The sequence below is a fragment of the Coregonus lavaretus genome (genome assembly GCF_964263955.1).
Source record: "Coregonus lavaretus genome assembly, chromosome: 4".
Classification (NCBI taxonomy): domain Eukaryota; kingdom Metazoa; phylum Chordata; class Actinopteri; order Salmoniformes; family Salmonidae; genus Coregonus; species Coregonus lavaretus.
Window position 1 is genome coordinate 60654799 of NC_139991.1, and position 25444 is coordinate 60680242.

General features: G+C 43.3%; 1 protein-coding gene across 1 annotated transcript; it reads right to left on the reverse strand.

Moving 5' to 3' along the window:
* Window positions 1–20119: 20119 nt before the first annotated feature.
* LOC311127980 (protein kish-A-like) lies at window positions 20120–25056 on the reverse strand. Its single transcript, XM_084159896.1, has 4 exons — window positions 24969–25056; window positions 24294–24403; window positions 21323–21357; window positions 20120–21103 (listed from the first exon to the last, which is right to left on the reverse strand). Exons 1-4 carry the CDS (start codon window positions 24969–24971, stop codon window positions 21033–21035), a joined length of 219 nt encoding a protein of 72 aa, XP_084016022.1. The 5' UTR covers window positions 24972–25056; the 3' UTR covers window positions 20120–21032.
* Between the last annotated feature and the right edge of the window lie 388 nt (window positions 25057–25444).

Here is a 25444-nt window from a genome sequence, read left to right on the forward strand (position 1 = left end):
GAAAAGCATCCCCAAAGAATGATGTTTCCACCTCCATGCTTCACGGTTGGGATGGTGTTCTTGGGGTTGTACTCATCCTTCTTCTTCCTCCAAACACAGTGAGTGGAGTTTAGACCAAAAAGCTCTATTTTTGTCTCATCAGACCACATGACCTTCTCCCATTCCTCCTCTGGATCATCCAGATGGTCATTGGCAAACTTCAGATGGGCCTGGACATGCGCTGGGTTGAGCAGGGGGACCTTGCATGCGCTGCAGCATTTTAATCCATGACGGCGTAGTGTGTTACTAATGGTTTTCTTGGAGACTGTGGTCCCAGCTCTCTTCAGGTCATTGACCAGGTCCTGCCATGTAGTTCTGGGCTGATCCCTCACCTTCCTCATGATCATTGATGCCCCACGAGGTGAGATCTTGCATGGAGCCCCAGACCGAGGGTGATTGACCGTCATCTTGAACTTCTTCCATTTTCTAATAATTGCGCCAACAGTTGTTGCCTTCTCACCAAGCTGCTTGCCTATTGTCCTGTAGCCCATCCCAGCCTTGTGCAGGTCTACAATTTTATCCCTGATGTCCTTACACAGCTCTCTGGTCTTGGCCATTGTGTAGAGGTTGGAGTCTGTTTGATTGAGTGTGTGGACAGGTGTATTTTATACAGGTAATGAGTTCAAACAGGTGCAGTTAATACAGGTAATGAGTGGGTAACAGTAGGGCTTCTTAAAGAAAAACTAACAGGTCTGTGAGAGCTGGAATTCTTACTGGTTGGTAGGTGAACAAATACTTATGTCATGCAATAAAATGCAAATTAATTACTTAAAAATCATACAATGTGATTTTCTGGATTTTTGTTTTAGATTCCGTCTCTCACAGTTGAAGTGTACCTATGATAAAAATTACAGACCTCTACATGCTTTGTAAGTATGGAAAACCTGCAAAATCGGCAGTGTATCAAATACTTGTTCTCCCCACTGTATACAAATGTATATGGACACCCCTTCAAATTAGTTGATTCGGCTATTTCAGCCACACCCGTTGCTGACAGGTGTATCAAATCGAGCACACAGCCATGCAATCTTCATAGCTAAACAGTGTAGAATGGCCTTACTGAAGAGCTCAGTGACTTTCAACGTGGCACCGTCATAGGATGCCACCTTTCCAACAACTCAGTTTGTCAAATTTCTGCCCTGCTAGAGCTGCCTCGGTCAACTGTAAATGCTGTTATTGTGAAGTGGAAACGTCTAGGAGCAGCAACGCAAAGTGGTAGGCCACATAAGCGCACAGAACGGGACTACCGAGTGCTGTCCTCGGTCTGTCCTCGGTTGCAACACTCACTACCGAGTTCCAATCTGCCTCTGGAAGCAACATCAGCACAATAACTGTTCGTCGGGAGCTTCATGAAATGGGTTTCCATGGCTGAGCAGCGGCACACAAGCCTAAGATCACCATGCGCAATGCCAAGCGTCGGCTGGAGGGTGTAAAGATCGCTGCCATTGGACTCTGGAGCAGTGGAAATGCGTTCTCGAGTGATGAATCACGCTTCACCATCTGGCAGTCCGATGGACGAATCTGGGTTTGGCGGATGCCAGGAGAACACGACCTGCCTCAATGCATAGTGCCAACTGTAAAGTTTGGTGGAGGAGGAATAATGGTCTGGGGCTGTTTTTCATGGTTCGGGCTAGGCCCCTTAGTTCCAGTGAAAGGAAATCTTAACGCTACAGCATACAATGACATTCTAGACGATTCTGTGCTTCCAACTTTGTGGCAACAGTTTGGCCATTTCCTGTTTCAGCATGACAATGCCCCCATGCACAAAACCAGGTCCATACAGAAATGGTTTGTCGAGATCAGTGTGGAAGAACTTGACTGACCTGCAGAGAACCCTGACCACAACCCCATCGAACACCTTTGGGATGAATTGGAACACCGACTGCGAGCCAGGGCTAATCTCCCACATACTTTCGGTCATGTAGTGCATCTTCGCTACTGGTGAAGAAGACGCAACAGGAGGCTGAAGAAATTTGGCTTGGCACCTAAAACCCTCACAAACTTTTACAGATGCACAATTGAGAGCATCCTGTCGGGATGTATCACCGCCTGGTACGGCAACTGCACCGCCTGCAACCGCAAGGTTCTCCAGAGGGTGGTGCGGTCTGCCCAACGCATAACCGGGGGCAAACTACCCGCCCTCCAGGACACCTACAGCACCCGATGTCACAGGAAGGCCAAAACGATCATCAAGGACATCAACCATCCAAGCCACTGCCTGTTCACCCCGTTATCATCCAGAAGGCGAGGTCAGTACAGGTGCATCAAAGCTGGGACGAGAGACTGAAAAACAGCTTCTATCTCAAGGCCATCAGACTGTTAAATAGCCATCACTAGCACATTAGAGGCTGCTGCCTATAGACGTAGACTAGAAATCACTGGGCACTTTAAGAAATGGAACACTAGTCACTTAAATAATGTTTACATATTTTGCATTACTCATCTCATATGTATATACTGTATTCTATATTATTCTACTGTATCTTAGTCCATGCCGCTCTGTCATTGCTCGTCCATATATGTATTATATTTTAGTCATTTAGCAGATGCTATTATCGAGAGCGACTTACAGTTAGTGAGTGCATACATTTTCATACTGGCCCCCCGTGGGAAACGAACCCACAACCCTGGCGTTGCAAACGCCATGCTCTACCAACTGTGCTACAGGGGACCCTATATTCTTAATTCCATTCCTTACTTAGATTGTGTGTATTGGGTAATGTTGTGAAATTGTTAGATATTCCTGCACTGTCGCACCCGCAATAACATCTGCAAAACACGTGTACGTGACAAATAACATTTGATTTGATTCAATCTACTGTTTGATCAGGAACTGGGTCAAGTGGTTAGGTTACTGCACTGGGCACACACTGGTTGAATCAACGTTCTTTCCAAGTCATTTACACTGAAATTACATTGAAACAACTTGGAATAGATGTTGAAAAGAGTATGTGCCCAGCGGGACAAAAAGTGCTCTTTGCTATCATCCAGGCCCCCTATCAAGATAGCAATAAAATGAACACAGCTGTGGAATGACAAACTCTGTGTGACATAATAGTCATCCATATTAATTAAATTATCTAGGCAAATTAATACATGTAGGAATTCAATTAATTCACTCATCCTGAAAGATATATTAGCAAAACCCCCTGTGGGGGAAATGTTGTTGATGGATCGTGGAACTGAATCTGATTGGCTGTTGTCTCATTCCCTGTCCACAAACGAGATCCCGGAAGTTGCCCCGGTAAGAAACGTGTTTTGTTTTGAGTGTGCTCTTTTAGCTTGTTATACCTTTCCTTGGAAACATTGAAAACCTTCAACAGTATGGGCCTATTTCAAACATCAATGACCACCAGATTATCGCCAGCTGATATCTCCTTAATAAATCATCACATAAAATCACCCGCACAGCTGATCTCAATTGCAACCATTATTGTTGGCCATCACATTACTACTCCCTAAAGCTGATGTTGGTGTTAACTTTTAAGTTCTGCTTTCAACTAAAATCTCTGTTATAAAAAAACTTGCTTGCCCCTCCCCCCAGCAGATCACTTGACGTCATTACCGTGTCAAACAAGCTTGAAAGCAGACCGCTTTCATGTAAAAAAAAAAAAAAGATATCGCCTTCTCGCTTCCAGGATTGTTGAACGGTGATCAAACATTTAAATGTTTACAATCTAGCTAGTTAGCTACATCAATTTTAGAACTGCAACATTGCGACCAGAATACACAAAGCATGCATGATAGCTAGCTACACTGAACAAAAATATAAACGCAATATGTAAAGTGTTGATCCCATGTTTCATGAGCTGAAATAAAAACAAACGAAAGTTTCCATACGCACAAAAAGCTTATTTCTCTCAAATGTTATGCACAAATTTGTTTACAACCCTATTAGTGAGCATTTCTCTTTTGCCAAGATAATATATCAACAAGCTGATTAAACAGCATGATCATTACACAGGTGCACCTTGTGCTGGGGACACTAAAAGGCCACTCTAAAATGTGCAGTTCTGTCACACAGCACAATGCCCCAGATGTCTCAAGTTTTGAAGGAGCATGCAATTGGCATGCTGACTGCATGAATGTCCACCAGAGCTGTTGCCAGAGAATTGAATGTTCATGTCTGTACCATAAGCCTCCTCCAACGTTGTTTTAGAGAATTTAGCAGTACGTCCAACCGACCTCACAACCTCAGACCACGTGTAACCACGCCAGCCCTCCCCATCCGGCTTCTTCACCTGCGGGATCATCTGAGACCAGCCACCCGGACAGCTGATGAAACTGTGGGTTTGCACATCTACATGCTCGTCATCCTCACCAGGGTCTTGACCTGACTGTAGTTCGGCATGGTAACCAACTTCAGTGGGCAAATGCTCACCTTCGATGGCCACTGGCACGCTGGAGATGTGTGCTCTTCTCGGATGAATCCCGGTTTCAACTTTACCGGGCAGATGGCAGACAGCGTGTATGGTGTCGTGTGGGCTAGCGGTTTGCTGATGTCAACGTTGTGAACAGAGTGCCCCATGGTGGCTGTGGGGTTATGGTATGGGCAGACATAAGCTACGGACAACGAACACAATTGCATTTTATCGATGGCAATTTGAATGCACAGAGATACCGTGATGAGATCCTGAGGCCCATTGTCGTGCCATTCATCTGCCACCATCATCTCATGTTTCAGCATGATAATGCACGGGCCCATGTCGCAAGGATCTGTACACAATTCCTGGAAGCTGAACATTTCCCAGTTCTTCCATGGCCTGCATACTCACCAGACATGTCACCCATTGAGCATGTTTGGGATGCTCTGGATCGACGTGTACGACAGCATGTTCCAGTTCCCGCCAATATCCAGCAACTTCGCACAGCCATTGAAGAGGGGTGGGACGACACTCCACAATCAACAGCCTGATCAACTCTATGCGAAGTGTGTCGCGCTGCATGAGGCAAATGGTGGTCACACCAGATAGTGACTGTTTTACTGATCCACGCCCCTACCTTTTTTTAAAGGTATCTGTGACCAACAGATGCATATTCGTATTCCCAGTCATGTGAAATCCATTGATTAGGGCCTAATTCATTTATTTTAATTGACTGATTTCCTTATTTGAACTGTAACTTACTACAATCTTAGAAATTGTTGCATGTTGCGTTTATATTTTTGTTAAGTGTTGTTTCAGTGAACTACCAGCCATACAGTAGCCTCGGTGTTCATTCAAACGCCCTTGGTGCATTTACACAGACTTATTTTAATGAATCTAAAATCTGGCTTTACTTATGATGCTCGGTCATCCTCTCCCTCATCTCTTCCTGTATCCCATCTTTTTCATACAGTATCTCTTTCATATATCCCTCATCTCCTCCTGTACCCCATCTCTTTCATATCCATCTCCCTCATCTCCTCCTGTAACCCATCTCTTTCATATCTCTTTCATTTATATCTCCCTCATCTCCTCCTGTAACTCATCGCTTTCATATTTTATCCCCCATCTCTTCCTGTAACCCTTTTCTTAACCTTAACCCAATTCTCCTAACCTGCTACGAAATGTCAAATCTGACAAAAGCTGGATCACATCTGGTCAAAACCAGTGAGAAAGAGACCGATGCCCAGCAGATCTGTAGATAGAACCGGTGTGACGCACTGCTGACACCTACTGGTGAGAAAGAAACATTACAATGTTTCAACCCTGTCAGAACGGCTAGGTTGATTCAGCCGGGTGATGGATTAAAGGAGCGGGATCAGAACGACAAATAGATTGGAACAGAGTCCACTATGTGTATGAGCGCTGATATATGTGAAAAGGAAACGGACACCTTTCCTTCTGTCAGAGGAAGAGCAGACCTGGTCATAGGAGAATAGACAACCATGGCGCAATCAAAGAGATATATTTATTCATTTCTATGGGAGCAACTCTATCCTTGTCAAAGTTGTTTTGGAATAACACAATGAAAGTATATTGTATCCCTGTCTGGGGGACTGAAGATGAAATCAGCCATTACGGATGTGTTTCCCATGTTCTTTAACCTTTAACTATAAATACTCCTCTCATTATCACCTAACATAGCCAACAATCACTTTGTAACTTTTACATTTCTTGGGAATTAAGTTTTTGTCTAACATCTTGTCTCCATTGACTGAGAGCCTGGACCTGTTTCTCATAGAAGAACATTGTTGATGTGCTTTGATGTGCAGTAATATACATTCTAATACGTTTTTTAAACATTAAAATAGATTTACTACAGATTTCACAATACATTGTGTGCCCTCCAGTCACTACTCTACTACAACACACAATCCAGGTGTATGTGTGTGTATAGTTTGTATGTTATGTGTGATTGTATGTGTGTTTGTACCTGTGTGTGTGTGTGACTCTTCACAGTCCTTGCTGTTCCATAAGATGCATTTTTATCTGTTTTTTTTAAATCTGATTTTACTGTTAGCATGAGTTACTTGATGTGGAATAGAGTTCCATGTAGCCATGGCTCTATGTAGTACTGTGCGCCTCCCATAGTCTGTTCTGGACTTGGGGACTATGAAGAGACCTCTGGTGGAATGTCTTGTGGGGTCTGCATGGGTGTCCAAGCTGTGTGCTAGTAGTTTAAACAGACAGCTTGGAGCATTCAACATGTCAATACTTCTTACAAAAACAAGTAGTGATGAAGTCAATCTCTCCTCTACTTTGAGCCATGAGAGATTGACATGCATATTATTCATGTTCGCTCTACGTGTACATTTAAGGGCTGGAGTTGCTCAATGCCAACCCTGGATAATCAACAATTGGAACCACATGGCTGTTTCTTACACCCACACACACACAAAGTATGAACTTAGCGAGAGGTCCTGGTGATTTTCAGAGCACTGATTCCTGATCATCGGCAGAGTGAGAAAATAAACAGTAGATTTTGTGACTGAGCCGTAACTGATGGTGAGCCTGGGAAACGGGGGATAGGATGGATGAGCACCAGTGAACTGTAGTTACTGTCCTATAGGCTGTATGTATGCACTACTGTATACCTATACACTGCAGATCGAGTTCTGCATATATGACCCACTGGGTCCACCTGTGGAAATCATGTAACTCAAGACAGTGTTAGCCCACTGAGCTAGATCCTACAGACACTAGGCTAAGTAAGCCAAGCACACAGACCCACCTCAGCTTCTCACATACAGAGTGGAATATTCTCTCAATCTCGCTCTCCTTCCTGCTTTTATAACCTGATTAGATGTTCCATTGATAACAAAGTAAGCTTTAGCTTAAATGAATGCTATAATCTTCTAACAATATTTTCATTTTCTCAAAGACTTGTTTCCTTTAATAAAGTGCTGTGATAATGACATTGACATCTCGCTCTCTCCCGCTCTCCCTTCCTCTCTTTATGAAACAGCAGAGAATTAGTTTCCTGGTTCCACTCCAACCTCTTTACTGTGGGAAACAAACTACTGGGGATGATAACACTGCTAGCACATTGAGACACAGAAGACACAGTGTGTGTATGTCTATGTTAGTCCCATGGAGAGCCAGAAAAGAGTCCCATGTCACTGATGATGTCAGAGCTCTCATACAGGACACTTTCTCTCCACCTTTCTTATTCGCTCCCTCTTTTCATTTTGATGCCCCTATTTCTTTGTCTTTCTCTCTCTCTTGGTCATAACATACACATAAACACAGTGGTATACAGGAGGTTGGGAGTCATGCTGATCGTGTTAACATGCCCCCCCTCTGATCCAGACCCCAGCACACGGAAGAGAACCATCTGGAGAGTGTTACTGACACACAGACACCCATACATACACACCAGGGGTTGGAACCAGTTCAGGGAACAGAACCGAACACCAAAAATGAACAACATTTTCAGAGCAACGGAAACAGAACCAGGAACGAAAGTGATCTCTAGTGTTATGGAACAGAACCGTTATAATCACATTTTGAGAACCGGTTAATAATTATTATTTTTGTCCAAAAAGATTCCTAATGTCTAGTATATAATTCTGTAATGCAGGGGTCTTCTTGCCCAGGGACCCCCTCCCAGGCAAACCGGCGCACAGGGACCCCATCATACGTTAGCAAAAACAAAACAAAAATGATCATCAGGTGAATGATAATAGCAAGGAGAAGTAATCAACATTTGAAAATGAATAGATTTGGTTGGTAGTTGTTCATTAATTTGACCTCCCCACATTATAATTGGAAGAGTGTAAACTCTAACATAGCCTATTAGCTAGAAAGTTAACTCCAAACACATTTTTGCGAAGAGCAGCTGTTTAGCTGGTAAACAAAGTTAGCCATGTGTTGGCAAAAATGTCCAAGTCATGAAAGCTTAGAGGCAGCCAGTGGCATTCGTGGGTGCTTTTCAAAGCCTATGTCAGATACTCCAATGAGTGTAATTTGCTCAATATTAGGAGTTGAGAAATACAATTGACATCATTAGAAAGATATTCCCCTATTTTATACTGTCGGTATGTAATTCAAAATGTGTTTCTTCTGTTGTTGCTATCGATATTCATAATAAAATGGAAGAAAATAGATATAATTCCAATTTTTGTATATATATATACAGTGAGGGGAAAAAGTATTTGATCCCCTGCTGATTTTGTACGTTTGCCCACTGACAAAGACATGATCAGTCTATAATTTAAAATGGTAGGTTTATTTGAACAGTGAGAGACAGAATAATAACAAAATAATCCAGAAAAACGCATGTAAAAAATGTTATAAATTGATTTGCATTTTAATGAGGGAAATAAGTATTTCATGTAAACATGTAAACAACTAGCTTGCCCGTTCCATAGCAAGCTGCTCTATCCACGCTAATGGGTGTTGTACATTAATGAGCTAAATAAAAACTATATGAACTGTTACTTTTTTTTGGTTCGACCCGGTTCAGAACTTTATAATGCTGGTCTGAACACTGGAATGGAAATAAATAAATAGGGGTTCTGCTCGGAACTATTGGAAAATAATTTAGGTTCCAACCCCTGACAGACAGAGAGAGAGACACACACACACTGCTGACACAGACCTCCTTATCTATGGACGGTACAATCACCTTTATTACACATCTTCATTTTACTCCTTTAGTTCTTCTTTCCTTATCATCATTGCCATATGATCTCATTTTCTCACTATCTTTCTCTGAGTCTCTCAGAATTCACATCCGAATGCATCAGAACCCCCAATGGCTTTGTACTACTGTAGCTCAGCTGGTAGAGCACGGCGCTTGTAACGCCAAGGTAGTGAGTTCGATCCCCGGGACCACCCATACACAAAAATGTATGCACGCATGACTGTAAGTCGCTTTGGATAAAAGCGTCTGCTAAATGGCATATTATTATTATTATTATTACTAGAAGACAGATTTAGCCTACTATAAACACCACACACACACACACAGTTTTGTATCGCTATCCTTGTGGGGACCAAATAATTGATTCCCATCCAAAATCCTACTTTCCCTAACCCCTAACCCTAAATCTAACCCTAACTCTTAACCTAACCATAACCCTAAGCCTAACCTTAACCCCAAACCCCTAATCCTAACCCTAAAACTATACCTAACCCTAACCTTGATTCTAACCAAAACGCTAATTGTAACCCTAACTCTAACCCCCATCCTTGGTACCCACAAGGATAATTAAACAAAACCACACACACACACGATACAATCACTATGAGGTTAAAGTGCAGACTGTCAGCTTTAATTTGAGGGTATTTTTTATCCATATCGGGTTAACCATTTAGAAATCACAGCACTTTTTGTGTACTGACAAAAAATATAAACGCAACATGTAAAGTGTTGGTGCCATGTTTCATGAGCTAAAATAAAATAAAATATCCACAAAATGTTGAATTCGCACAACAAGCTTATTTCTCTCAAATTGTGTGCACACATTTGTTTATATCCCTGTTAGTGAGCATTTCTCCTTTTCCAAGATAATCCATTCACCTGACAGGTGTGGCATATCAATCAAGAAGCTGATTAAACAGCATGATCATTACACAGTTCCATCTTGTGCTGGGGACAATAAAAGGCCACTATAAAATGTGCAGTTTTGTCACACAACACAATGCCACAGATGTCTCAAGTTTTGATGGAGTGTGCAATTGACATGCTGACTACAGCAATGTCCAACAGAGCTGTTTCCAGAGATTTGCTAAAATTTCTAAAAAAACTGTTTTCGCTTTGTCATTATGGGGTATTGTGTGTAGATTGATGAAACACGTCAAGGGGTCTGAATACTTTCCAAATGCACTGTACATCATCCCCCCATTTTTGGGGACCAAAAGTATTGGGTCAAATTCACTTATACAGTATATTTATTAAAGTAGTCAAAGTTTAGTATTTTGTCCCAAATTCCTAGCACTCAATAATTACCTCAAGCTTGGGGCCAGTCTTAACTAAGTCCACAGCTTCAGTTTCTAGAGTCTTAACTATAGTAGTTTCCCCCTGAGAGAAAGAGAGAGGTCGAGAGGAGACTGTTGAGTTTCTGATGATGAGAATCTGCTGAGTAGGCCAAACTTCACAGATTAATCACCTTGCCCCAGACTCCTCTCCTATAACGTTAGCAAATATTAGGGGCGGCAGGTAGCTTAGTGGTTAAGAGCGTTGTTCCAGTAACCGAAAGGTCGCTGGTTCTAATCCCCGAGCCGACTAGGTGAAAAATCTGTCGATGTGCCCTTGAGCAAGGCACTTAACCCTAATTGCTCTGGATAAGAGCGTCTGCTAAATGAGTAAAATGTATGTTATGGGAACATTAGCTAGCAAATTAAATGTTATTGGTCACATACACGTGTTTTGCAGATGTTATTATGGGTGTAGCAAAATGCTTGTGCTTCTAGCTCTGACAGTGCAGTCATTTCTAACAATTTCACAACATATAACCAATACACACAAATCTGAGTAAGGAATTAATTAAGAATATATACATATACAGTGAGGGAAAAAAGTATTTGATCCCCTGCTGATTATGTATGTTTGCCCACTGACAAAGACATGATCAGTCTATAATTTTAATGGTAGGTTTATTTGAACAGTGAGAGACAGAATAATATAAAAAAATCCAGAAAAATGCATGTCAAAAATGTTATAAATTGATTTGCATTTGAATGAGGGAAATAAGTATTTAATCCCTCTGCAAAACATGACTTAATACTTGGTGGCAAAACCCTTGTTGGCAATCACAGAGGTCAGATGTTTCTTGTAGTTGGCCACCAGGTTTGCACACATATCAGGAGGGATTTTGTTCCACTCCTTTGCAGATCTTCTCCAAGTCATTAAGGTTTCGAGGCTGACGTTTGGCACCTCAAACCTTCAGCTCCCTCCACAGATTTTCTATGAGATTGAGGTCTGGAGACTGGCTAGGCCACTCCAGGACCTTAATGTGCTTCTTCTTGAGCCACTCCTTTGTTTCCTTGGCCGTGTGTTTTGGGTCATTGTCATGCTGGAATACCCATCCACGACCCATTTTCAATGCCCTGGCAGAGGGAAGGAGGTTCTCACCCAAGATTTGACGGTACATGGCCCCGTCCATCGTCCCTTTGATGCGGTGAAGTTGTCCTGTCCCCTAAGCAGAAAAACACCCCCAAAGCATAATGTTTCCACCTCCATGTTTGACGGTGGGGATGGTGTTCTTGGGGTCATAGGCAGCATTCCTCCTCCTCCAAACACGGCGAGTTGAGTTGATGCCAAAGAGCTCGATTTTGGTTTCATCTGACCACAACACTTTCACCCAGTTCTCCTCTGAATCATTCAGATGTTCATTGGCATTCTACAGACGGGCCTGTATATGTGCTTTCTTGAGCAGGGGGACCTTGCGGGCGTTGCAGGATTTCAGTCCTTCACGGCGTAGTGTGTTACCAATTGTTTTCTTGGTGACTATGGTCCCAGCTGCCTTGAGATCATTGACAAGATCCTCCCGTGTAGTTCTGGGCTGATTCCTCACCGTTCTCATGATCAGTGCAACTCCACGTGGTGAGATCTTGCATGGAGCCCCAGGCTGAGGGAGATTGACAGTTCTTTTGTGTTTCTTCCATTTGCGAATAATCGCAACAACTGTTGTCACCTTCTCACCAAGCTGCTTGGCGATGGTCTTGTAGCCCATTCCAGCCTTGTGTAGGTCTACAATCTTGTCCCTGACATCCTTGGAGAGCTCTTTGGTCTTGGCCTTGGTGGAGAGTTTGGAATCTGATTGATTGATTGCTTCTGTGGACAGGTGTCTTTTATACAGGTAACAAACTGAGATTAGGAGCACTCCCTTTAAGAGTGTGCTCCTAATCTCAGCTCGTTACCTGTATAAAAGACACCTGGGAGCCAGAAATCTTTCTGATTGAGAGGGGGTCAAATACTTATTTCCCTCATTAAAATGCTAATAAATTTATAAAATTTTTGACATGCGTATTTCTGGATTTTGTTGTTGTTATTCTGTCTCTCAATGCTCAAATAAACCTACCATTAAAATTATAGACTGATCATTTCTTTGTCAGTGGGCAAACGTACAAAATCAGCAGGGGATCAAATAAATTTTTTCCCCTCACTGTATGGATGATCGATGTCAGAGCTTCATGGACTAAGATACAGCAGAATAGTATAGAATACAGTATATACATATATGAGTAATGCAAGATATGTAAACCTTATTAAAGTGGCTAGTGTTCGATTTCTTAAAGTGGCCAGTGATTTCTAGTCTATGTCGATAAATAATAAATAATAATAATATGCCATTTAGCAGACGCTTTTATCCAAAGCGACTTACAGTCATGTGTGCATACATTTTTACGTATGGGTGGTCCCGGGGATCGAACCCACTACCCTGGCATTACAAGCGCCGTGCTCTACCAATTGAGCTACAGAGGCAGCAGCCTCCAATGTGCTAGTGATGGCTGTTTAACAGTCTGATGGCCTTGAGATAGAAGCTGTTTTTCAGTCTCCCAGCTTTGATGCACCTGTATTGACCTCACCTTCTGGATGATAGCGGGGTGAACAGGCAGTGGCTCGGGTGGTTGATGTCCTTGATGATTTTTTGGGCCTTCCTGTGACATCGGGTGCTCCAGGTGTCCTGGAGGGCAGGTAAATTTTCCCCGGTAATGCGTTGTGCAGACGGCACCACCCTCTGGAGAGCCTTGCTGTTGCGGGAGGTGCAGTTGCCATAACAGGCGGTGATACAGCCCGACGGGATGCTCTCAATTGTGCATCTGTAAAAGTTGGTGAGGGTTTTAGGTGCCAAGACAAATTTATTTAGCCTCCTGAGGTTAAAGAGGCTCTGTTGTGCCTTCTTCACCACACTGTCTGTGTGGGTGGTCCATTTCAGTTTGTCAGTGATGTGTACGCCAAGGAACTTGAAGCTTTCCACCTTCTCCACTGCGGTCCCATCAATGTGGATAGGGGGGTGCACCCTCTGCTGTTTCCTGAAGTCCACGATCATCTCCTGTGTTTTGTTGACGTTGAGTGAGAGGTTATTTTCCTGGCACCACACTCCCAGAGCATTGTATAAGTGTGTGTGTATGTGTGCGTGTGTGTTAGCCAGCAGGGACTAATGGGGCTGCAACACACAGTAGGCCTCAGGTGCTCCATCCCAGGCCTCTGTCTCTGTGTTAAAGTAGGTTTAATAAGGACATGTGGACACAGTGCTGCTTAGAGAAACTAACTGGGCAGATAAACCACAGTGAATGGCTTCTCCTGTTACTGTTTAACACTGTTAGAAACTGAAGAAAGGTTTAATAGCGTCCCATAGAGTCTCAGTCAAACCTTTATTAGTGGAGTCTGATAGAGACTGGAGGGGGATAGTCAGAGGTGCTAGGTCAGCCTCATTTCTCCCAGCTGTGTAGCTAGCTGTCTAAAACCCTGCCTAAAAGCCTGTCTGAAAGCCTGTCTAAAACCCTGCCTGACCTGGCTCCCTCTGTATCCATCACCCTTTCTTTTAGGTCACATACATAAACACTGGAAAACACACAACAGACCCTGGAAAGAGACACAGTACTGTCAGACCCTAGAGTTTCTATCTGGGTTACAGAGCTTACGCACGATTCCAAACTCCATCTCTCTTTACCTCTCCGTGGTGTCTGAGTGCTGGAGTTACTAGATCTGCTGAGCCAAGGGCTGAGTCTGAGTCCAGTTCTGTCACCACAATAGGCCATCACTCTAACCCCACACAGTAGGGATGTACGCGCACACATACACCCCACTGGTTTATGTCCTGTGCGCAGGCTGGATGGTGTCTCAGTTTAAGTGGAAGTCAGGCCAGAATGCTTGACCTGATGTTTAGACATTCATACAGCTCTGTTTCCAGGCCACATTTCACTGTTTAACAAGCTCAAGCATAGGGTTTCAATTCAAAGGTGCATTATAATATAAAGCAGTGCACTGGACAGCCAACAATGTTCATTTTAAAGGCCCAGTGCAGTCAAAATTCAGTTTTTCCAGTGTTTTATATCATGTTGTACAACAGCTGATGAAATTAACACTGTAAAAGTGTGAAAATGTTGAAACAGTGTTATTTCCTGATAGTTGCCAGTTGAAAATGCAATCTACACAGGACCTTTTAATCAGCAGGTTTGCATGGGAGGGAGTTTCAGCTTTCCATGGTGACATCACCATGCGGTAAATTGGTTAATAGACCAATACGAAAGAGAGTTCCAAACCTCTCTGCCAATAACAGCTAGTTTTTGGTTTCCCCCTCCCCACTCAGATAGTCCTAACTAAATTCTAGCTTGAGAAATAGTTTTTTGTTAAAAAGCTATTTTTGTCCATTTGAATGGAAATCTATTACAGTAAGGTACTTCATTGTTACCCAGAAATGATTTGATATTGATCAAAAAAATGTCTGCATTGGGCCTTTAAAGGCAATTTCTTAGATGTTTGCAAGGTAAACGCTGTACGTGTCAGTGTAAATTACTTTTAAAAGTCTAGGGCAATGTGCTGCTCTATAATGCGCCTTGGATTGAATCTCACTAGGTATTACAATTGAAAACTGAATTGACCCCAAACTCTGGTATACAGTAATGGCTTCAGATTACTTCAATTGAGTAGTAGAGGTGTGAGCTGTTTAGTGTTGGCCAATGACACATTTTACCTCCCTTATTCAGCACAATCACCCTTTGTGGGGGAAAGTGTTCACAGAGATGGGTGAAATCGAAGGCCAGATAACCTGAGAATTCTTCTGACCCTCAACGGTGTGTGTGTGTGTATGTGTGTATACATCTGTGCGTGCCTGTGTGCGGATGTTTGTGTGTGTGCGCGCGTAAACACGAGACAGCTTGAAGCTCTTTTCCAGTCCCATATCTTTCTCTGGCAGTCAGTATCCCCATCATCAAACAAACTATATTGATTCAGAGCCAAGATGGAGTCCTGGAGTGCACTCCCGAATGGGCACCGCACTGTTGAGTTTCACAGGGCCTAATGCGCATCCTCAGTGTGGAGAAGTGAAACTGTGGGCTGGGGGGATCAAGGCTGGAGTCAAGCCATAGGTCCCTGCCAGCTCACATATCTCTGATGTTGATTACACAACTCACCCAAACGTTTCATCCAGGGGGTGGTGGGGGAGGGTCCCGAGGGGGTGAGGAGTTTGGGGGTGGGGGGCTCATAACAAAAGCACAGAGGGTCCATTCACTAAGGAAAAGGCCTTGTCAGGTTTCCTGGTTCTAATTTAAGACAAGTTGCAATACCCCCAGATGTCTCCCCAAAGACATTATTTCCCATCCTTCTACTACTCCTCTCTTTCGTTCCCTCCGTCCCTCTCTCTGATTTCTCTTTGTCATGGTGAAAACCTAGTACATGCCTTTTCATCCCTAGAATCGATGCCAGTCTTAACTAAGTCCACAGCTTCAGTTTCTAGACTCTTAACTATAGAAGTTTCCCCGAGACAGAAAGAGAGAGGTCGAGAGAAGACTTGAGTTTCTGATGATGAGAATCTGCTGAGTAGGACAAACTTTACAGCTTAATCACCTTGCCCCAGACTCCTCTCCTGTAACGTTAGCAAATGTTAGGGAAGTGTTATGGGAACATTAGCTAGCATTGTGTAAGTGTGTGTGTGTATATGTGCGTGTGTGTTAGCCAGCAGGCCTCAGGTGCTCCATCCCAGGCCTCTGTCTCTGTGTTAAAGTAGGTTTAATAAGGACATGTGGACACAGTGCTGCTTAGAGAAACTAACTGGGCAGATAAACCACAGTGAATGGCTTCTCCTGTTACTGTTTAACACTGTTAGAAACTGAAGAAAGGTTTAATAGCGTCCCATAGAGTCTCAGTCAAACCTTTATTAGTGGAGTCTGTTAGAGACTGGAGGGGGATAGAGCAGAGTCAGAGGTGCTAGGTCAGCCTCATTTCTCCCAGCTGTGTAGCTAGCTGTCTAAAACCCTGCCTAAAAGCCTGTCTGAAAGCCTGTCTAAAACCCTGCCTGACCTGGCTCCCTCTGTATCCATCACCCTCTCTTTTAGGTCACATACATAAACACTGGAAAACACACAACAGACCCTGGAAAGAGACACAGTACTGTCAAACCCTAGAGTTTCTATCTGGGTTACAGAGCTTACGCACGATTCCAAACTCCATCTCTCTTTACAGATCCCTCTCCGTGGTGTCTGAGGGCTGGAGTTACTAGATCTGCTGAGCCAAGGGCTGAGTCCAGTTCTGTCACTGCAATAGGCCATCACTCTAACCCAACACAGTAAGTATAAACAGACGCATGCATGCACACGCAAGCGCACACACACTGAGCTGACTCTAGTGCTGCCTGTGCCCATCACTCTACCCCCACACAGCACAGTAGGGCTAAACACTGGACAAACAAGGTTGTTAATGTCAGCAGAATTTATCCCCACAGCGTAGCAGTAGCCAAGTTGGTGTGTCGCGTTCTGGCCCACTACTTCGGCCCTGTTGTTTTTCTCCCAGTAACAAGTAGCAATGTTCTAACTCCCTAGCTCTAAAATGGTCCTGTTTCACCACAGTAGCACAGGGAACTCTTCACTAAAATGGTCCTGTTTCACCACAGTAGCACAGGGAACTCTTCACTAAAATGGTCCTGTTTCACCACAGTAGCACAGGGAACTCTTCACTAAAATGGTCCTGTTTCACCACAGTAGCACAGGGAACTCTTCACTAAAATGGTCCTGTTTCACCACAGTAGCACAGGGAACTCTTCATTAAAATGGTCCTGTTTCACTACAGTAGCACAGGGAACTCTTCATTGAACTTAAAATAAAACAGTGAAGCCTAAACAGAAACATTAGCCCTGGCCCCTGGAATTAACAATGTTGAAAAGTACATTATAAGTCGGTCCTTATACCCATCAGTGTAAATAGCCATGGAAGTGTATGTTCCTCCGAGTCAAAGGAATAAAGGAGCAGTGTTACACCAGGAGGACCTGGACTGCAGGGTGACCAGTGAGTCAGTTCTACTAACACACAGAACTACCACTGTGACTTCTAACCACCAAATGCAATTAAACTGACATCAGATAGCTCTTCCTACACTTGCTCATCAGCTCTGACGATACGGCCAAGTCGGCCACGTTTATTCTTTCTAGAATGGCTAGATAGTGACTGTACATGTCTTTCATGACCTGAGGCCTGAGGCAGACGACAGGAAGTCCTCATTACCTCCAGCTCATCCTGGAAGCCATTTAAACCGGGGTTTAGGTGTGTGTGTGTGCGTGTGTGTGTGTGTGTGCGTGCATGCATGCATGTGATGAAGCCATCAGTGGCAGGAGGAGAGTTTCGGGCCTGTGAGTGGAGTGATGCTAAAGAGAGACGGAAGGAAGGTTCCCCTGGGCGGAGGAGAGGAGAGATGAAAGAGAAGTGTTCCCATTAGCGACCGAGGAGAGGACGGGTGGATGAGGAGAGGGGGAAGAGAAGAGGACAGATGAAAGTGAGGAGATGAGATCAGACACTCAGCCTGTTCTGCCAGGGTTAACAAGGTTAACAAGTGTGTGTGTGTTAACAAGCCTATTCTGTCCATCAGGTGTTGCTGTAGTAGATGTGCTTGGTCAACATAATATTCAACAGGATTTAGGTTAGGTAGGTCACAGCACTGTAGGCCTCTCTAACACAACAATTACAGGATACAGCAGGACCCTTATAGCATACTGACTGACACACACTCAGTCAACCCAGGATTCAAAGGGTCCACTCCTGTCAACTAACTGTAACTGATTCTCTACACAAGTAACAGGGACATTTGTAGAACTTATGAACTCAATAAATCAATCAGCTGTAGGTTGTGTTAGCAGCAGGGGTTGGAACCGGTTCAGGAAACAGAACCAAAAACCTGAAAATAAGAACATTTGAGGAACAGAATCAGAACTGGGAATGAAAGTGATCTATAATGATCTGGAACAGAACCGTTATTTTAAAAGCATGGGAACTGGTTAATAACGTAATTTTGCGTTCTGTTTTTTTTCAGTCCCACAAAAAACGCAAGAAAGCACCTATGCAAAGCCCTCACTCTGTCACTCAGAATGTTATTCCAGTGTCTGCCTGCCAGCTGAAATCTTTACCAGTGTGTGTGTGTGTGTAGGCTACCTGCCAGTGATGTGCAGGTTGACTCATAACCAGCAGTGGTGGGTGGGTTTAGGGCCGTGAAATATTGGGCGGGTGGGGGGCGGGTTTGAATAAAGAGAAAACAATACCTTAAAAAAAGGATAAAGGTATCATCATTCTTGTGCAATTTATAGCTATAGGCTACTTTGAGGTTTTTCTTTCATTATTTTAGGCTATCTGGCATTAGTACGTAAGCCTAGGCTTTAAAGCCTAACTGTACGTGAGCCAAATAGCCTACACGGTAATCGCCAGATGCATTTGGGAACGGGCAAAAAAAGTTGTCATCCATGGAGGCAATGTCTGAGTTTAATTCAATAAGAGAAAAGCTGTGAAATGGAGAGTTGAAGTAAAGAGAAGGGAGGGCCAGAACAGTCGTGTTTGGGAAAGAGTGGCAGTGCCGGCTATGTTATGTGTGATGGTTTAATAGAAACTGAAATCTGGACACTGACTGTAGGTCTATAACCTCTCACATAGCCTTAATATTAACTCCTGCACAATTAAGCATTTCTTGCAGTAATGTGATACACCAAATGTAGGCTACATTTTGACTTGGGAACAGGAGTGGATAAATATGATTTATTTATTTCAGCTTGAGAATGCGAATGCGCAGTTAGCACCTCTACAGACAGTATCTATCTTTATCAGCATCATAAAAGCAGATAGTATTTCAACCACACAAATTATCCATCCAAGCCAAACTGAAATCTTATCAGAAACATGTTGGGTCATTTTCACAGCTTTCTATTTCCTTACAACCAGTCAAACTGTTGTCATTTGGACATTTTGCACAGAAAATCTTTCCTGTTTTTTTTGTTATTGCATTTTCTCCATGATCCCTAAACATCTTTACTCTGCAAAAGAAGCAGAGCTGACAGAGAAAACTTCACCGATGTAAACTAGATTGAAGCATTCATTCTATTGATTTATGACATTCTGGTGAGCAAGGGTTTATTTAGACTAGGGACACAATGGCAGAAGAGAAGCTACATGTATCTAATTAAATATATCTAAGTTGACTAACAAATAGCATACCGAAGCATAGTCTACTAGCCTACTGACATTACAAGCTCTCAGTCTCTGCTGTTGGACCATGTTTAGATGGGAGACATCTCTAACCTGCCAATTTAAATAAATGATCCAGACCTTGGCTGGAGTGAGTTCATTTGTTGACCATCATCAACCTAACAAACTCTAGTACCACTGCCAATCCCACCCCCAATCCTTCCACACACCCCCACCACCAATCCTTCCACACCCCCCCACCACCAATCCTTTCACAACAGTCCCCCGAACACCAATCCTTTCACACCAGTCCACCCAACACCAGTCCCTTCAGGTCAGTCCTGCCCAACACCAGTCCCCCCTTCTCCCTCTAATGCCAATCACCCCTCAGCTACAAGGCTTTGGATAAAGGTTGGGCTCCATTGTGTAGCCATTAGGTAGCAGAGGGGATTTGGCCTGTTTTCCAGTTTCTTAATGTGTATTAGGAGATTCTGTCTGTTGTATGTACAGGCAACAATTCACACAGGAATAGAAGGAGACGACAACAGTTGTCTTTACTTCAGATTTAATGACAGTTTGGCTGTAGTGGTGTCATAATGGGCACGTTCCAGGTCCTATTGATTTCAGTCACGCTGCACAGATCATCAGATCTCACGACTGCAATAAAAACAACCTGGAACACTACCACAGGGTCATGTTTCACCAAACAGGATCAATCAATCAGTTAGCTAGTTAACGCTAATCAAATACTTATTTTCTGAATGAGAAAGAACTTAAGTTGAATACGTGTTAATGTTTCAGAATTCTTCGGAAAGTTAATTGCTTCATGACATACCCCCAGTGATCAATGATAAAAAACTGACTCCTGGGTTACAGAAAGGCAGAACTGTCCATATTCTAATCAATAGTCTTGATTCAGAGCAGTTGGGTTAAATGTATTCATTGTACAACTGACTAGGTATCCCCCATTCCCTTTCCGTACAGAAAAACAGTCAACTATCAAAACACTCCTACCCAACCTCTGTCTATCTACCACATGGACCTCATTACAGATCAGAATGCAGTGAAAGACATGGGGCAATCCCTACGGATAATTTCAAATGACAACAACAACTATCAGTGTTTACAGATAGGTCCAGGAGGCCGTTGGTTAACAACTGATTGAGGCTGAACTGTGAAATGGCCACCAGGAGAAGGATGGAGGGAGAGATGGAAGGAGTGATGAGAAGGAGGGATGGAAGAGGGAGGCTTGTGTTTTTCTCCAGAGCGGGTCCCCATGTGTTACTACAGTCCATTAACCGCATCCCACACGGCACCCCACCGAAGAGAAACACAGCTGTGTCCCATACAGGCCTCCTCTGTGAGAGTGGACATACTGCTGCTGCTTCTTCTGAATGACTCCATCTTCTTTATTCCTCCACTAGGAATCCCACAGTGTGCAGGGCGTGGCGGGGCAGGCTGCTAGTCGGAGAAGAGGATGGAGAGGGCCATGATGACACAACTAACCGCCACGTACGGACTCTTCCTCTCACCTGGGGGGCAGATGTTAGAGGTGATGATTGGAGACGTCAGAAGTTAACAGGGAAATACTGAATGCTTTCATGGTGTTAAAAAACAACAACTGACCACAGTAATCCAACACTGGGTTATAAAAGAGCAACAATTTATAGATGGCCATCATCACAAGTCTTCTAGATCTGGGTTCTAGATTATAAAACTGTTGATTATATAGCCAACGCCAAATAACATACCTATTCTGGCACATTTCCAGAAGATACCCAAGAGGCTGAAAAAAGAAAGACAGTTAATTAGCTAGGTATTGTTGTACACAACCAACAAAGTTTTAATAAGAAAACTTGAAAAGAGTAGATCAAGAGAGATACAGAGACAGATGGTCCATATACTGTAAGGAAGGGGACAGTCAGTGAACCGACACACACATCAGGGGGTCCTGAGTTTATTAAACACACATGTGGACTGACTGACTGACTGAGTGAGTGGGTGAGAGGTGCAGTAAGGTGATGCTAGAGGCTACTAATTAGCCCACTAGCCCTCAACTGAACTGGCAGACGGAAATTGTGTGTGTCCATATCTTGATGGGGATGATTAGGGGGATCAGACAGTTGAATTAAATTTCCTTCCCCCTCAGTACCAGCCATAGAGGAGGGAGAGGAGAGTCAGAGTTAAGCATTGTTTGGAAAATAGAGAACGCCAACTGTAGAGATGGTGACTAAGTCTGAAGTGGCCATGACAGGCCTGATGGGGTGGTAGGACACGACTCCTCCAGACTAAGCACCCACTGTCTCCAAGGTCATGTCCCAACCACCTCAAACAGCTTCCTTCCTTGTGTTTACTTTATTTATTTTGAAGCTTTCAAGACAACTGGGAACTTGGGGGGAAAAAAAACTAGATTAAATCATGACTTCAGTGATCTTCAGGTCAGCAAGTCAGAGTTCTAGAAAGATGCCCGAGTTTCCAACTTGGAATTCCGAGTTGGATGACCGTTCAAAACGATTTTCCCAGTCAGAGCTTGTTCCCCTCAACTGAAGTTGGAGATTTCCGAGTTGTTTAGAACACAGCATAGGTCTAATTTCCTTCTTGACCTCAGATATAAAAACCGATATGCAAAAGCAGTGCAGCGGGAAAATAAAATCCAGTCCCATGTATCTATGAGGGAGACCAGACAAGAACAAGAAACCATGTGAGAGAATTGGGACAGAGCCCGACCCCCACTCTGTGACTGAGACAACACAGAGGTCAGGTATTAAAGGTCAGGGGTCAGAGTGTAGACTGCGTGTAAGCACTCCTCTGGGAGTCGGTCTGCACTGGAGTTTGTTTTAAACCCACAACAGAACACACTATCCCCTCTATCTCTCCATCACTCATCTCTGTCTGTGCGCGTGTAGAAAAGCTTTAGCCCACCAGAACCGCTACTGGAGACAGACGCACAATGGTTCAGCCAGCAGTCTTCATATTTTCTCCCATCCTTTCTTCCCTTCCTTTTCTTTAGCCAAAACAGAAGAGCTGGTTCAGTTACTTGTCTAAACACAAACTCAGCACCATATCACTGCTGAATGATACCAGTCACCTTAAAAATAATACAAATAACAATATCCAATATTTAGATTAGTAGAACACATTTAGAAAGTGGAAAAGATTGGCTTTTTATCTTTTACATAATGATGGATATCATATCATGGTGCTTTCCCTAGGTCTCAAAAGTTCTTACATTCCATCCACCACCAATGTATAGCAATATCAAATTTGCTAATATGAGAAATTAGATCAATGGGAAACAGGATTCATAAGTACTAGCCTAAATAGGTTGTGGCCTTTTAGACCACCATATATCTGTCATCCAGCTGAGCCAATGAGCAGTGTCATCACTGACACCCCAACAACACAGACAGGCCTCCATTGTCCTGGTCTTTGGGGGGGAGGGGGGGGTCAGTGTGTGTGTTTGTTAATGCCAGCACTGTAATGCCCAGGCAGTGTGTCAGTCTAATTTATCTTGGAGAGTGTGTTTGCCAAGCTCAGATCACTGGCTCACAATACTCCCCTCATTTCCCCCTAACCCAACATGTGGCACACAGCTTGTTGCCTTAGCCTCCCTCACTCAGAGGAAAAAAAACACAGTTGTGAAAAGAGAGAAAGACTGAACTGTTGTGGTTTTATCAGCGCTTAGCTTCCCCCCACCAAGAACAACATTGAACTGATGTGTTGTGTATGTATGCTGTGGTCCCAAATACCACAACTCTCACTCAAATTCAGAAACACAGTCACTTATCTAGTTTATGCTAGAGTGATATATAATATTGTTTATCACCGCTAGTAGCCGCAAACACTTCTTGTCCTCTTCAAAGGAACACATAAAAACACAAAGCTCTACTCTCCTCCCTAGAGCATTATATGGATGAAGTGGAATACAGTCAACACAGCCAGAGGATCTGAGTAGAGACCTACACATGCGAAGAGTCAGTGACAGACAGAATAGTCTCTCAAGGTAGTTAGCTGGCTACCTAGTGTGAGATTTGGTTTGCTTGAACAGGCATGATGAGTTGAGCAATGATGTTAGTGTATCAGAGTTGGATTAATGCTGGGGTTAAAGTTGGCCGTTGGGGTAACATTGCTTTCCCTGAATGTTGTCATTCAGAAGCTAACAAATGTAGGCCTCTAGGCTTTAGCTCAGTGGATGAACAACACTGTCTGTATAGGTGTTTTAGTGTGATAGAGCCAGTATACCCAGTATTTTTCTTCTATAGCAGGCTAAGTCCAGGGCTGCTACCAACTAGGGCTTTAGCTCAGAGGGATAACACTGTCAGTACATACTAGAGCTGGGACGATACACCTAAAGTTATCGACACCGACCGTACCATATCGCAGGCATTTTGCTGAAATCATTCATTACGACAAGTAGCCTATACTAGAACAATTTGACATTTTAAATGAAATAAATTAAGCTAATATGGGTGATTGTTAAATCAAACTAGTGGTAGTAGTTAAGGGTAATATAAAAAAAACTGGTACACATTAATGTTATAAACATATCATTATATTTATCATTACCGCATCAATTCAGGCAGTTTATCGTGATATGGACATTTGTCCACATCGCCCAGCTCTAGTACATACCCAGTCTTATCCTTCTCTGGCAGGCTAGGGGCCAGCTAGAGTTCTAAGGTAAGACCTTTAGCTCAGTGGGCTAACACTGTCAGTAAGTACCCGGTCTTGTTCTTGTCCAGGAGACTGGGGGCCATGGCTCTGAGGTAGGCACAGGTACAGACGAGCAATAGGATCACCGTCAGCAGGCTCTGGAAGTTAAATATGGCAGACTAGAGAGGGAATGAGAGCGGTTATTGCTGGTTCAACATCCATCTAGGATGCATTTATGACTCCACATAAGCAGGGTAGCTAAATCATACAGTATTGAATCTAATGGCATAGCTATTGCAAAGTCATTAAATAGTTTCAGTTCTGTCACACCTAAATACAAACAGGCTACTTCAGGACTGTTACTAGTGGTTGAAGGCTTTTTAAGTTGTCAACACAGGTTTCCAGGTTTATGCAATTGTGTTAAACGCTAGCCTCGACCTTTCAGTGGGACATGTTCCTAACTGAGTTTGAGGGAAACCTCGTCTTAACAAGAAATGTAAAAGACAACAGAATCTACTTTTCTGGATTAATCAAGTTAGCTAGCTAGCTCAGCTGGCTTCACTGAGGAATTTGCGACTAGCTAACAAGTTATCCACCTGGCTACCTAACTAGGGACAGTGGCTCGCAATAAGAACGGCTACAAGAGTGAAATAACTTCCACATAAGACACAAAACATGTCTTAATGCGGAGAGTATAGTTATTACATATATGTTGATGTTTAAGACTTTAATTCAACAACTCACCATGTCGGAGCTAGGTTTGCTGACTAGCTAGCTGCAACCTCACAACAGCCTCACAATTCCGTTGCGTCGCAGACAGATGACGTGAACGGAACAAGAAAGAGACGAACTGAAACCGCGGCGCTTGGCCTTTTAAACTATATTTTACAGCGGTTGTAGGTTTAAATGTTGACCCTCAGATATTACAAGACACATCCAACTATCTAACAACGTAGGCTGGTGCAGTTTGAGGTAGGTCGGACATTGACGTACGTGCGACATGTTTTGTATATAGCCACGTGTGCTGTGCTAGCTACGTTGCCTGAGCTTTGTTTACAAACAAGCCTGACGCATGCAAACACAAAGATATAGTAAGTTCTAGAAATCAACTTGGAACTGGCATTCGGTTATAATCGCCAATGAAGTAGGCTGCTTACTATGAGAATATCACATACCTGCCAACTTTTCAAAAAACCTTGGAGTGAGATTTTGTCCTGGGT